The 11,597-nt window shown below is 59.7% G+C and overlaps 1 protein-coding gene across 2 annotated transcripts; it reads left to right on the forward strand.

Moving 5' to 3' along the window:
• The first annotated feature begins 129 nt into the window (after positions 1-129).
• On the forward strand, positions 130-9,663 carry MFSD12 (major facilitator superfamily domain containing 12). 2 transcript variants are annotated; one of them, XM_085308537.1, is made up of 10 exons: positions 130-3,309; positions 3,820-4,030; positions 5,294-5,417; positions 5,649-5,846; positions 6,166-6,258; positions 6,359-6,451; positions 7,460-7,630; positions 7,895-7,989; positions 8,384-8,514; positions 9,227-9,663. In XM_085308537.1, the coding sequence occupies exons 1-10, from the start codon at positions 3,180-3,182 to the stop codon at positions 9,319-9,321; spliced, it is 1,341 nt and encodes a 446-aa protein (XP_085164663.1). In that variant the 5' UTR covers positions 130-3,179; the 3' UTR covers positions 9,322-9,663. The 2 variants fall into 2 exon arrangements, with proteins under 2 accessions (XP_085164663.1, XP_085164664.1); XM_085308538.1 differs by lacking the exons at positions 7,895-7,989; positions 9,227-9,663 and having other exon boundaries at positions 8,384-8,448.
• The last annotated feature ends 1,934 nt before the right edge of the window (positions 9,664-11,597 follow it).

Consider the following 11,597-nt stretch of genomic DNA (forward strand, 5'->3'; position numbering starts at 1 on the left):
GCTTGTAGGATGTGCCCCATATGGAGGGGGCAGCCCTGGGGAGGGGGTGCTTGTAGGATGTGCCCCATATGGGAGGGGGCAGCCCTTGGAGGGGCTTGTAGGATGTGCCCCATATGGGGGGGAAGGGGCAGCCCTGGGGATACTGTTTTGAGGGACCCTGTATGGTGGTCTGGTGTAGATGCACCCCAGGGATGCTCTCCATGGTGGGGGGGAACAGCCCCAGGGCAGCTTTTTCTGGKGTGCCCCCCACTGACAGGCAACAGCCCCCCTGGGGTGCCCTGCATGGAGAGAGACAGCCCTGGAGGGTAGCAGGGCTGGGGCTGAGGTGCCCTGGGTGAAGGAGACTGGGCCCAGGGGTGCCCCACATGGAGGGGGATAGCTCTGGAGATACCTTTCTGGGGTGCCCCATATGTGGGGTGACAGCCCCTGTGGTGTTGAGGTGGGGCCTGGGGTGCCCCATGCAGAGGCGGGCAGTGCTGGGGGTTAGTGAGGTGGAAGAGGTGCTCTGGGAGCCCTGGCAGGGCCAGCCTGGGCTGGAGCGGGAAGGGGCAGCCGGACAGTCCCAGCGCCGTGCCCAGCAGTAAGTGGTGGCTCCCAGTCCCTTGGCTTCCCTGGGCAGCAGTGTAGGGCTGCAGGGTGGCCCTGCATCACCCAGCTGTGACACGTGGGGGATGGCATCAGAGGTTTAGCTGATCGAGGCTACAGTGAAAACGAGACCTAGAGTTAAGTCTGGGCTTTCCAGGAGTCTGGGGATTTACCTGGGACTTGCCTGTGGCTGGGCAGCTCCCGTCACTGTGGCTGGTGGCTGTCTCTTGCTCTGCATAGCTGGGCACAGGGGCTGGGGACCATTCCTGGCGTATGGAGACCAAGCAGGATAGATGGCTCTGTGCTGCTTGCTGCAGCAGATCTCGACTCCCCAAGTGCTGTGTTTGCAAAGGTATTTTTCCTTGTGGCAGCAGTGTAGATGGGTCTCTGCAGCAGGCACAAGCAGTGCCGGTCTGCCCTGTGACCTTCCCGGCACGTTGTCGGGTTAAGGCAGCCAGGCGCCTGATGAGTAAGGACCCCGTGAGGATGGGGAAGAGGCACTGGGTCTGTAGCCTGTATGAATTATTAACAGGCGCTCGGCTCAAACCACGTTGTGGAGTCAAAAAGCAACGGAGTGCTGGGGCTGGTGAGGACTTCTGTGTGTGTGCGCCCTGCCAGTGTCCTAGTTTGTTCTTCAGGGGATGGTGTGACCTGGAGAAAGGGTCCTTGGGCTGTGAGAAGGCACGGGGGTCTGCCCCCCACCCCCAGCAGGACTGAGCTGGTGGTGTCTCAAGCAGGGGATGGGTCAGTTAGCATGAAGATTCAGCCACAGATAAGGACCCTTGATGCTTCCTCCTGGCAACGGTACAGTARTGCTAGAGTACTAGCTTCTTTGGAAGGGGAAGAAGATGTTTGTATTGTGGATGTTGTTATCTTGATACCGAGTTTATCTCGGCCAACCGCTTCATATAACTGAACTATAGTTGAGGGCTGATAAGGCAGCTGATTACCCAGCGTTTTGCTTCATTTGGGCTTTAAAACTTTGTGCGAGTTGGGGGAAGGTTTCCTTTTTGGTGTTGAGGGGAGACAACTTCACCCCCAGCTGCAGTGCCTGCTAGATCTGTGCCCTGGGTTTAGGGAAGTGGCTGAAGCTGTACTAGCTCTCCCAGCGCAAGCTGTGGTCTGGTCAAGCTGGGTGCTCTCTAGTGTAAATGAAAAGGGAAGTCCCAAATCACTTCTTGAAATGAGGTTGAGGCAACCCCTGTTTCACTCTGCTCCTTGCTGCAGAAGAGACTGACTGGTGGCCCAAGATCCTGGTGCAGTGAGCGGTGCTGTGGCCCTCTAGTCTTGCCCCCCTTTCTTTAGGGAGTGGGATGGAGGCTGGAGGCACAGTCAAGCTCTGAAGGCTGCAGTTCCCTGGTCAAATTGTGGGCTCTCTGCTTGGTCACACTGTGGCTAAATCCTCTGTATGAGAGTAGGGTGGCCCATCTGGCAGCAACCCGTGCTCAGATCGGAGGAAATGTTGTGAAACCGCAGCCTCGGAGGAGTTACCACAAGTTTCTCTCAGCAGCATCTTCCCTCCGCTGTGGTGGTCTGGCTGACTGCAGAGCTGCTGGGTACCAGAGCTCCAGAGATGCTGTGGCCTGCCCTGGCACGTGTGTCCTGGGCACCTTACTCTGCAAGCTGTCCTGGTCTCAGGCTTTTGGTGGATTCCTGCAACAGCAGGGTGGAAATAATGAGTGGCTCTTTACCATGAGTCCCGTGTGGCTGAGCAAGTCTGGCTGTGCTGTCCCAAACTCCTGCCTGCAGCCTGTGATAGGCTTATCCACTTGTAGCCTGACAATCCTGCCACTGCTTCCTGGAAGCTTGGTCACTTCAGGGATGCTACACTGAGATGAGAGCTTGGACCTCTGCCACTTGCCCATGGAGTGGAGCAGGGACAGACAGGGATGTGTTCCTGGGGTACTCCAGGAGTCCTGTGCAGGACTTCTGGTATCACCTTACAGGAGGTTGGCTTTGCCCTTGGCAGCTGSTTTGGTGGTGGTCTAGAGGCCCCCTGGGGAGACGGGGGAGCAGGGGGGGCTGAACCTGAGCTTTGCCTTTTGGAGATGGTGAAGGGAGAAATCACTCATGAGAAGGGGTGTGCACCTTTCAGCAGAGAGGAGACTTCGGGGAACGTCACAAAGTGGCTGCAGATTCCCCTTGGCCGTGAGAACCGGCTCCTGTGGCTCTGTGCAGCTGATAGGTGCCACGAACCTTGGCAGAGCGGGGGCTGCGCAGTACAGCGATGTCCAGGGCACACAGCCATCTCTGCTTCAGCTTCTGGGCCTTGAGAGCAGTGAAGTGTCTCAGTGGATTTGATGCATGACCTTGAGAAAGGAGAGGRAGAAGTAAGCATGTCCCTGCCTGCTCCACGCAGGCGTCCCCATCCTGTGTGAAGGGGACACCGTTATGCTGTGATGGAGGAAGCAGCTGGATTTGATTTCACTGACTCAGCTGTGAACTTCCCCTTGTTCCTGAAGCCCAGCGTGGTGGAACAGCGTCTGATGCCAGCCTCATGCTGTCCTGGGACCTGCAACCAGGAGCAGATCTGTTCCTGTTCCCCACCGTGCTGGGATGAAGGCTAAGCTGCCTGGGAGGGGGAGTTGCAGGCCATGGCTCTGGTGGCAACTTCTGCAAGCGTGAAGGAAGTTATGCTCACTCCACCAGCCCCTCAGGAGACGAGGAGGCAGCTGGGCAAGCCCTGTGCTTGCAGGATAACCCAGAGCTGTCCTGGCCTGCAAGGTGCCTTATCGCCGGCGGGCGGAAGGGAGGCGTGTGTCCTTGGGCTGATTATCTGCAGGCCCTGAGAAGGGCAGAGAAGCCCTTGTTTGTGGTGTACTAGGGAGTCCCTAGCCCCAGTTGCGGGGGGGGAGAGTATGTCCCCTGACAGTGGATGGGGCAAGTGGAAGGTGGTTTTGGTTTTTTGGATGTTCTTGACTGTGAAAAGGTCACTGACAAGGGTCTGCTTGTCTCTAGCTGCTGGGTGCTAGAGGGAAAGGAATCGTCCTGCACAGGATGAGGCAGGGTGATGGGAGCGCTAGGCTCCCTATGATTTACCTGGCCTGAGGAAGGAGCCAACCTTCCTCCCCAGCGCTTGGGGGTAGGAGCTGTCCTAGCATAGGGCTGGCTGTGCTTGTCCAACAGCCTCTGCCCTCCGGATGGGACTTGCAGGGTGCGTGAGCCAGCTGTGGCCTTTGGGATCCCAGGGAAACAGGGCTTGCAGCCTCTCACTACCTGTCTCTACCTCTCTAGGTACTACCTGCGTCCTCCTGTCCTTCCCTTTCATCTTTAACCCCTGCCTGGGYTGCAAGGAGAACACGCCACAGTGGGCAGCCTTTATCTACTACCTCCCCTTCATCGTAATCTTCCAGTTTGGCTGGGCAGCCACACAGATCTCCCACTTGTCCCTCATCCCTGAGCTGGTGACTAATGACCATGAGAAGGTGGAGCTCACAGCCTTCAGGTGAGTGTGGCTAGGCCTGGGCCTCCCCTGAGTGGGGAGGAGCGGCCCTGCCTGCACCAGCTCTGTTGTCTGCATGGCAGAGAGCCTCTAGGTGCCACAGGTCCAAACGCTTCCCTGCCGTGGGCACAGCTGGGCCCTGGGCATAGCTGGACCCCTGCACACCTGGTATCCCACAAGATATGTCCCAGTGATGCTGGTCTTGTGGGTCCATGGCCCAAACCCCTTTGTACCAGGCAAAAAGGTCCCATTGCCAGTGATGCTGGTGACAAAACCATCACCATACTGTGCTGAACGTGACCCTTCCTAGTACTTTTGGAGATCTTGGACCCATCTCATGAAACCAGATAGGGTTTGTAATGAAGTGCTGGTGGGAGAATCAGGGCTATCTGACAGCTCCCTTCCTACTCTGGGCTGTGGGGATGCCCCAGGAGATCCTGCARGGGAAGAGGCTGGAGAGGGTGTCAAACCCTCTGCCCAGCCCTGGAAGTTGCATCCAGGCATGAGCTCATTCCAGGCTGTACCCTGCTGGTGGCTGTATGTGGCCCATGAGCAGGGCAAAAGCAGTGCTCACCTGGCACTACTCCGAGCTGGGGGCACTTCTCYTTTGGGACTGGAGAAGAATGTTCCCCAAGGCAGAAACGCCTCCCAGACACCCCAAGGAGACCTGAGCTGGGCCAGTGTCCTGTGCCAGTTTCCCTGTCAGTGGGGACAGGCTGGGCCTCGTGTACAGCTCTGTGCAGAGGTTGGTTCTGTGCTGCTTATCTGGCAGGATCAGGCTGTGGGAAGAGTGTTTATCAGATGGAGCAGGGCCTGGTTGTCTACCTTGGTGGGAGGAAGCTGCCCTTCYGGCAGGGTGAGCGGGTGCAGCGTCTCACTCCCATGCAGAAAGGATGTGGGGCAGGTGCTAGAGTAGCTGTGAGCCAGGGACACAGCTGGGCTCTGCTCTAGGGACTCCAGGTCTTGGTGAGTTGTGTGTAAGCTGGGACATCCTTAGGGCAGAGAGGGACTGTGACTGAGGATAGACAGGTYGACTCTGAGGAAGCTTGGTTTCCTGCCAGTCTTGCCCAAGGCTTGGATGGAGAATGCTGGGAGGTGGCTCAGTGTGGTGAATGCATGGCCAGGGCTGGCCAGTCGCTGTGTGCTCTTGGAGGTATCACCATGTGGTGCGAAGCTGGCTGCACCTTGCCTGACTTGAGGCTAGCCTTGGTTTGAGGTGTGYGCTGCGCTCATCTCTCCGAATCACTCAGACACTGACTCTCTCAGGTATGCCTTCACCGTCATGGCCAATATCACTGTGTATGGCCTGGCCTGGCTTCTGCTGAACCTGCAGGTGGAGCAGCCTGAGCGCATGGAGCACCTGGGCATTCAGGATGTCCCTGTATTTCGGGTAAGTGGCAGAGCTCTCCCCTGGGCAGGACAGGGCTATATTCAGAGGGCGGTAGGGGGATTTGAGATGCCAGTGCCCCGAGATCTCTCCTGCTCTGCTGCATTGGATGGGCAGCATCAAACTCCCCTGGGTTTTTAGGAACAAATTTTTGCTCCTCAATCTTCTGGACTGGGTGGATGGTGGACAGGCAAGGGGCACCCTTTGCTATGCTCACCTCTTCTGCCTCACCAGAACCTGTCCCTCATTGTGGTGGGCTTGGGTGCTGTGTTCTCCCTCATCTTCCACCTGGGCACCAAAGAAAAGCCATACCCTCTGGGTGTGCTGCCCCAGCCTGAGGAGGGTACACCCCTGCTGCACAAGGAGCCTGCAAGCTCTCCACGTCCGCTGCTGCTCTGGAAACACTGGCTGCTGGAGCCTGCTTTCTACCAGGTACAACGGGGTCAGGGTACCGCCACGCAGCATCTGGCTTTGAGTGGGGATCACAGCGCCTGTCCTGGGATGCTGCCCTGTCTGGACGCTGAGCCTGGGCTGGGGCATCCTCTGGCCCAGGGATGTGTTCCCAGGTAGTGCTGAGGATGGGGCTGTACTAGGCACCAACCTACCATGTCAGGTGGCCTGTCCTTGTCTTGGCGTGTGGCACCCTCCGTGCTATGGCAAAGTTGGGCACAGGAGGTGTCAGCCTCTCCCATCTTCGGTTTGTACAGCCATGAGCAGCGTTGCTATGTCTTTGCCATCTCTCTCTTTGCAGGTGGCAGTGCTCTACATGGCCACCCGGCTCATTGTCAACCTGTCCCAGACCTACATTGCCATGTACYTGACCAACTCGCTGCTGCTGCCCAAGGTGGGCACAGGGCAGGCTCGCATGCGTGTGCCAATGTCTCTTGGGTAGGGGTCTTGTGCTGAGGGCCTGGAGCTCATCTTCATGTCTTTATCTCTCCCAGAAATACATTGCCACCATTCCCTTGATGATGTACGTCAGTGGCTTCTTGTCCTCCTTCCTCATGAAGCCTGTGAATAAGTGGATAGGCCGAAATGTGAGTCCTGGGAGCCTGATGGGGCAGGGTATAACAATCTGCTCTTCAGCATCAGGAGTTGTGGGGAGGAAGGCCARATCCTGCTCCCACAAGTGTCATGGGAGGAGAACGCTCAGCGCACCTGAACCTGACTGCAGAGCACGGACCCCTGCTCACACCTATCCTGGCTGCCAAGCAGCCTCCTCCTGGTGTTGAGCCAGCTGATGGAGCATGGACTATCCTGCACCTCTTTGAGGGTGCTGAGGTCAGGGAAAGCAGTGCTGGCCTACAGTTGGTCTATACTGCTCAGCCCTGACAGGTCTGGGAGAGTCAAGAGGTGCCCACAAGAGACAGRCAGAGTGCTACCAGCCAAGCTGTTCTATGTGGAGCATGTGGGTCTCTTGCAGTGCCAGCAGGATGGGCTGCCTCTCTGATGCATCCCCCTCTGGTCTGGAGTAAATGTCATCCCTGGGAAGGCCCTCCTCTCCTCTTGACAGCTGGGTGCAGGGCAAGCCTGGGGGCTGTCTCTGTGCCCCACGTGGGCTCTGTACCTACAGCTTCCCCCAGGATCCAGGTCAGGCTGCAGCTGATACTCTAAAGCTGCCTGGATCACTGCAGGGCTCTTGCATTTGTGGGGGTGGGGAGGGGGCTCCTGGACCAAGACCTGTTAAACAAATGGTCCTGGCTCTTCCTTCAGGCCTAAGGAGCAGCTGGCAGACAAGCAGGAGGATATGCCAACCCACAGSTGCTGCCCAGTGCCATAGTGGTGTGGGAGCACTGGGCTTTGGGGTGGGGGAAGTGGTCTCTGCACCATGCCCCTGTTCTCTTGGACAGGTGCAGTTTTAGGAGGGATGTTGGYTGGTGTCTCTAGACTTGAGGGTATTTTGCAACAGGACTGACTCTTGTGTTGGTCCCAACACCCTCCCTGCTCACCCCTGCCTTGCTGAGTGTTGGCTGGACCTGGAGTGTGACCAGCCAAGACTGAGCTCTCCCTTCTCCCTCTGCTGTCCCCATGCTGGTGTGGAGCAGCTGACCTACTTTGTGGGCATCCTGGTGATCTTGGCCTTTGCCTCCTGGGTGACCCTGACCAGGCAGATGGGAGTGGAGATCTACGCTGCGGCCATGCTGCTTGGAGCTGGCTCTGCCACCATCCTGGTCACATCCCTCTCCATGACAGCTGACCTCATTGGGACCAATACGGTATGTTTGCACCATCTGGCTGAGCTGGACCGCAGCTCAGCTAGGGTGTCACAGTGGGGCTAAGGAGACATCTGCAGGGGTACGGAGCAGTCAAGGAGCCAGGCAGACCTGTCCCTTATGCCCAGGCCCTGTTGCTTGCTGGGCTCTGGTGTAATATGGGCTCTGCCCATGAGAGGGCACAAGGCTCTTGCTCTCTACCTCTGGGATGCATGGCACAGGCAGGCCCCAGTGCAATGGGAGATGAGGCTTCCCCTCCCCTTGCAGCACAGCGGTGCATTCGTCTACGGGGCCATGAGCTTCACGGACAAGATGGCCAACGGACTGGCTGTGATGGCAATCCAGAACCTGCATCCATGCCCGTAAGTGTCCCTGCAGGGTGGGAACGTTCCCAGTGATATTTTTGGCCAGATCTGCTGAGGTCCTTGTTGGAGCATGCTGTTATGCCCTTAGTGAGAGACATCAGTGAAAACCAGCTCTAATTTGTCTTAAATCCTTCCTTGACTTGTATTTTGGCCCCCAAAGCTGAGGGATGGGAATAAAGATGTCCAGGGTGCTGCKCTCTCTCTTTGCTCTGGACCTATCCCTCATGCCCAAGTGTGAACCAGCCCTGATGCCTGCAGCAGACCCAGCTGAGTGGTTAGGACAGCTGCCAGGCAGTGGGAGGATGTTAGCAGCCCCAGGATGCTTGGGCAGTGCTGGGCCAGGTTTCAGTCCCTGCCATCAAGCATGACCCCTCCTGTCCTCTCCCTGCAGGACTGAGCTCTGCTGTCCTGCCTGCATCAGCTTCTACCACTGGGTGATGGTGGTGGTCACTGGGGGGATTGCCATGGCTGCCACACTGTGTCTGTGCTGCATCATGATCTGGCCCATCCGAGTCCGCTTCCGTGAGTGTGACCACAGGGCTGGGAGCATTGGGAGGGGGTAGGTGTGGGGCTGGGGGCTCTGGCAGTTCCCCAGTCCTCTGCCAGTCTGGGCTAAAAGGAAAGTGTCTTTCCAGATCACCCCGGTTGCAGTGAGGTGCTGGGAGCTTTATCCCAGTAGGAGATGCTGGGGCAAGGCTGGCTTCAGGGAAGCTCGCAGCCCCACCTGGTGGGAGCCAGGTGACCCTCATGGTATGCMCCCGGGCAGGCCCAGCTCCCTGTGTTCGTGCTTTTGCTGTCCCTGTTCCCAGAGCTGGCAATGCCCTGGGCTGTGCCTGCTTGCTGTGCCCTCTTGGAGGGGGCAGGATCTGCCTCTGCCCAGCTGTGCAATGGCTATGCTGAGCCCTGCAGCCTAAGGGTGGCTGAGGGGTGGAGAGGGAGGTCCTTCTAGCTGTCCCGGGTGGTAGCCAGATGTKAGGGGCTGGGAACTAGGTGCCCCTTGCTGTGCCTGGGATTTGTCAGCTGGGCATGGGTGTCAGCTCATCAGCTGCATCTCGGCCCTTCTGGATGCCCAGTTCTTGCCCTAATCTAGGGTGAGGGGAGGTATTGCACAGTCCYTGTGCTGCCTTGGCGCCCTTGTGCTGGTGGCAGGAGAGCCTCTAAGGACTAGGCCAGTGTGCGCTAGGTCACCCCAGCAGCTACAACAGCCCCTAAGCCATCCCTTGTGTCCCCACAGATGATGTCTCCCTCCTGGGACTGAATGGAGGAGGGACCCAGCCAAGTGAGACAGAAAGCACAGAGGGAAGGAGCCGGAGCAACACGGTCAACTGAGCTGGGCAYGTGTCCCTGGCTGTGGTGATGTCCATGCTGCCGAGCTCTGCCTGGAGGGACCCTGACAGAAGGGGATGGCACCAGGACTGGGGAGCTGGGCTCAGATGTGATCCAGCCATTGCCCTGCCTCTCCATCACTTTGCACAGGACKTGCCACCCCACGTTCTCCTTGGGGACTTGCTGAAGGATGTCTCTGTTTGCACAAGTATAACACTAGAAGGCCTGGGGCCGGGCTGCGGGGCTCAGCCCTGGCCCTGTGGGACAGGCTTGCCCGGCCCTTGGTTTTAACAGCTTTTGTAAGGTCAGTGTCTTTATATAGCACTTTTTTAAAGGAGGAGGGAAGGGAGGGGGGGAGGGAAATGAACAGTAACAACAACAAAAATCCTCTAAACTTGAATAAATGCTCTTGTCAAAYGACACCTCCCCCTTGCTGCTCTGGAGAGCCTGTATCCCCCTCTGGGCAGGTGCCCGGGCTCCTCTCACTGCACTCCCTGCTCGCGTGGTCCCACGCTTCATGCCTAAYGCTCGTGGCTGTGAAGAACCGGAGGCAGCTGCGTGTCTCCAGACTGGACAGGGGCTGATGCTGGGCGGCGATGCCGGGCATGGGGCTGTTGTGGCACSAGCCTGCCCGTGGGGCTGGAGCAGGGCAGGGAGAGGCACCCTGGTGCCCTCCCCTCGGCACCGGCATGGAGAGGAGCGCAGGGTGCCGGGGGACGGGTTGGCCCGTGGCTCCCTGTGGCGCTTGCTTGCTCCAGGGCCTTGTTCCCCCTTCTCCTTTCCCCTAACGCCTGCCAGGGCTGAGCCTGCTCCCTGCCTGCCCCTAGGATCACGTTTTCTGACCCAAAGTACTGCAGCAATTTCTTGTGCTTTGTCCCCCGGGCCATCCTGGCTGGGGCAGGTGTTGTGTGTGGGGGTCTCCCTGCTCCCTCCCCTTCGCCCCCTCAGCCGGCGCCATGGCCGCCGTCCCCGCCTCAGGCCCGGGGCAAGGCGCTGCCCTCAGCAAACATGGCTGCCGCGGCTTGTCGCTACGGGGGCTGTGCCCACAAACAAAATGGCTGCGGCGAGGCGGCATTTGATTGGCCCCTGCCTCGCTGTGTCCCACCTCCGGGGGCAGAACAGCCAATGAGGCTCCCTGCGCCCCTCCCACGCGGTGCCCGGGGTGAGCGGAGGCTGACGCGGGGTCGGCCCCCCGCAGCCGGTGGGAGGGCCCGGGCGGCAGGCGTGGGGCGGCCGTGGCAGGCGGAGACCTAAATGCTTTTTTTTTTTCTATTAATAAAAAAATCTCTGGCTGGCAGCCCAGCCCAGGGGGCAGGGGACAGGACCACACAGAGCGTTAGCCCCAGAGCCTCCCCCCCCAGGGTCACCCTGYCTGCAGGGGTGCTGGCACCCGGGTGGGAGTGAGGGCCACACGCAGGGGAAGCCAAAGCACGACCCACGCAGCCGCCTGTGAAACCACGCGGCTGCTGCCCCCGGCCCTGGGCACCACCGGGCCCGGCCTCCGGCTGCCGCGGCTGTACAGGCGGCTGGTACAGCCTGCGGGGCGCTGTGGAGGGGCCCGGGGTGCCTGACTGGGGGAGCCTTGGTAGCCCCGTGCAAGCTCCGCTTGCACGCGTGTGGCAGTGTGTGGCAGGGGGTGTGTAAGAGGGGTCCGTGTGACGGGCTGTGCATGTGAGTGAGGGTCTGTGCGTGTGCATGTGAGCGTGAGATGGGCGTGGGACCGTGACGGCTGCGTGCGGTGCATGTGTGCCGGAGCTGTGCAATGGGCGTGTGCGTGGCAGGAGCGTCGGTGCCTGCGAGGGGTGCGCGTGTGCACACACCTGCTGGGGCACCAGGCGCTGGCGCAGCCCACGTGTGTCACCATGGGYGTGCATGCGGGGTGTTGTGTGTGCACACACGCGTGTGCACGGCGCCCTGCACGCCTCCCCGGGTGCCCTGCRCTGGCACCTGTGGGACGCAGGGGTGCGGGGAAGCCTGGGCAGGGGGACGGTGTGGGGTGCGTGCCCCTCGCCGGCGGATGGGGCTTGTTGGGGGCCCCCCTGTCCTGGGCACCCCCCACCCTGGGGTCAGCAGGGGACTCGGGGGGTCGGTCCTGGGGGGCTGCGGAGATGGGGTCCAGGGGGTTGTGGTCCTGGGGGGCTGCAGAGCAGTGGGTTGGGGAAGGTGCAGGCCTGGGAAGCTTTGGAGATGGGGTCTGGGGGGCGCTGCAGGGCCCATGGGAACGGCAGAGCTGGTGTCCTGGGGGGCCATGGCCATGGGGGGCTGTGAAGCCTGGGGCC

The sequence above is a fragment of the Rhea americana genome, unplaced genomic scaffold, assembly GCF_003343005.1.
Source record: "Rhea americana isolate MKP2758 unplaced genomic scaffold, rheAme1 scaffold_278, whole genome shotgun sequence".
NCBI lineage: Eukaryota > Metazoa > Chordata > Aves > Rheiformes > Rheidae > Rhea > Rhea americana.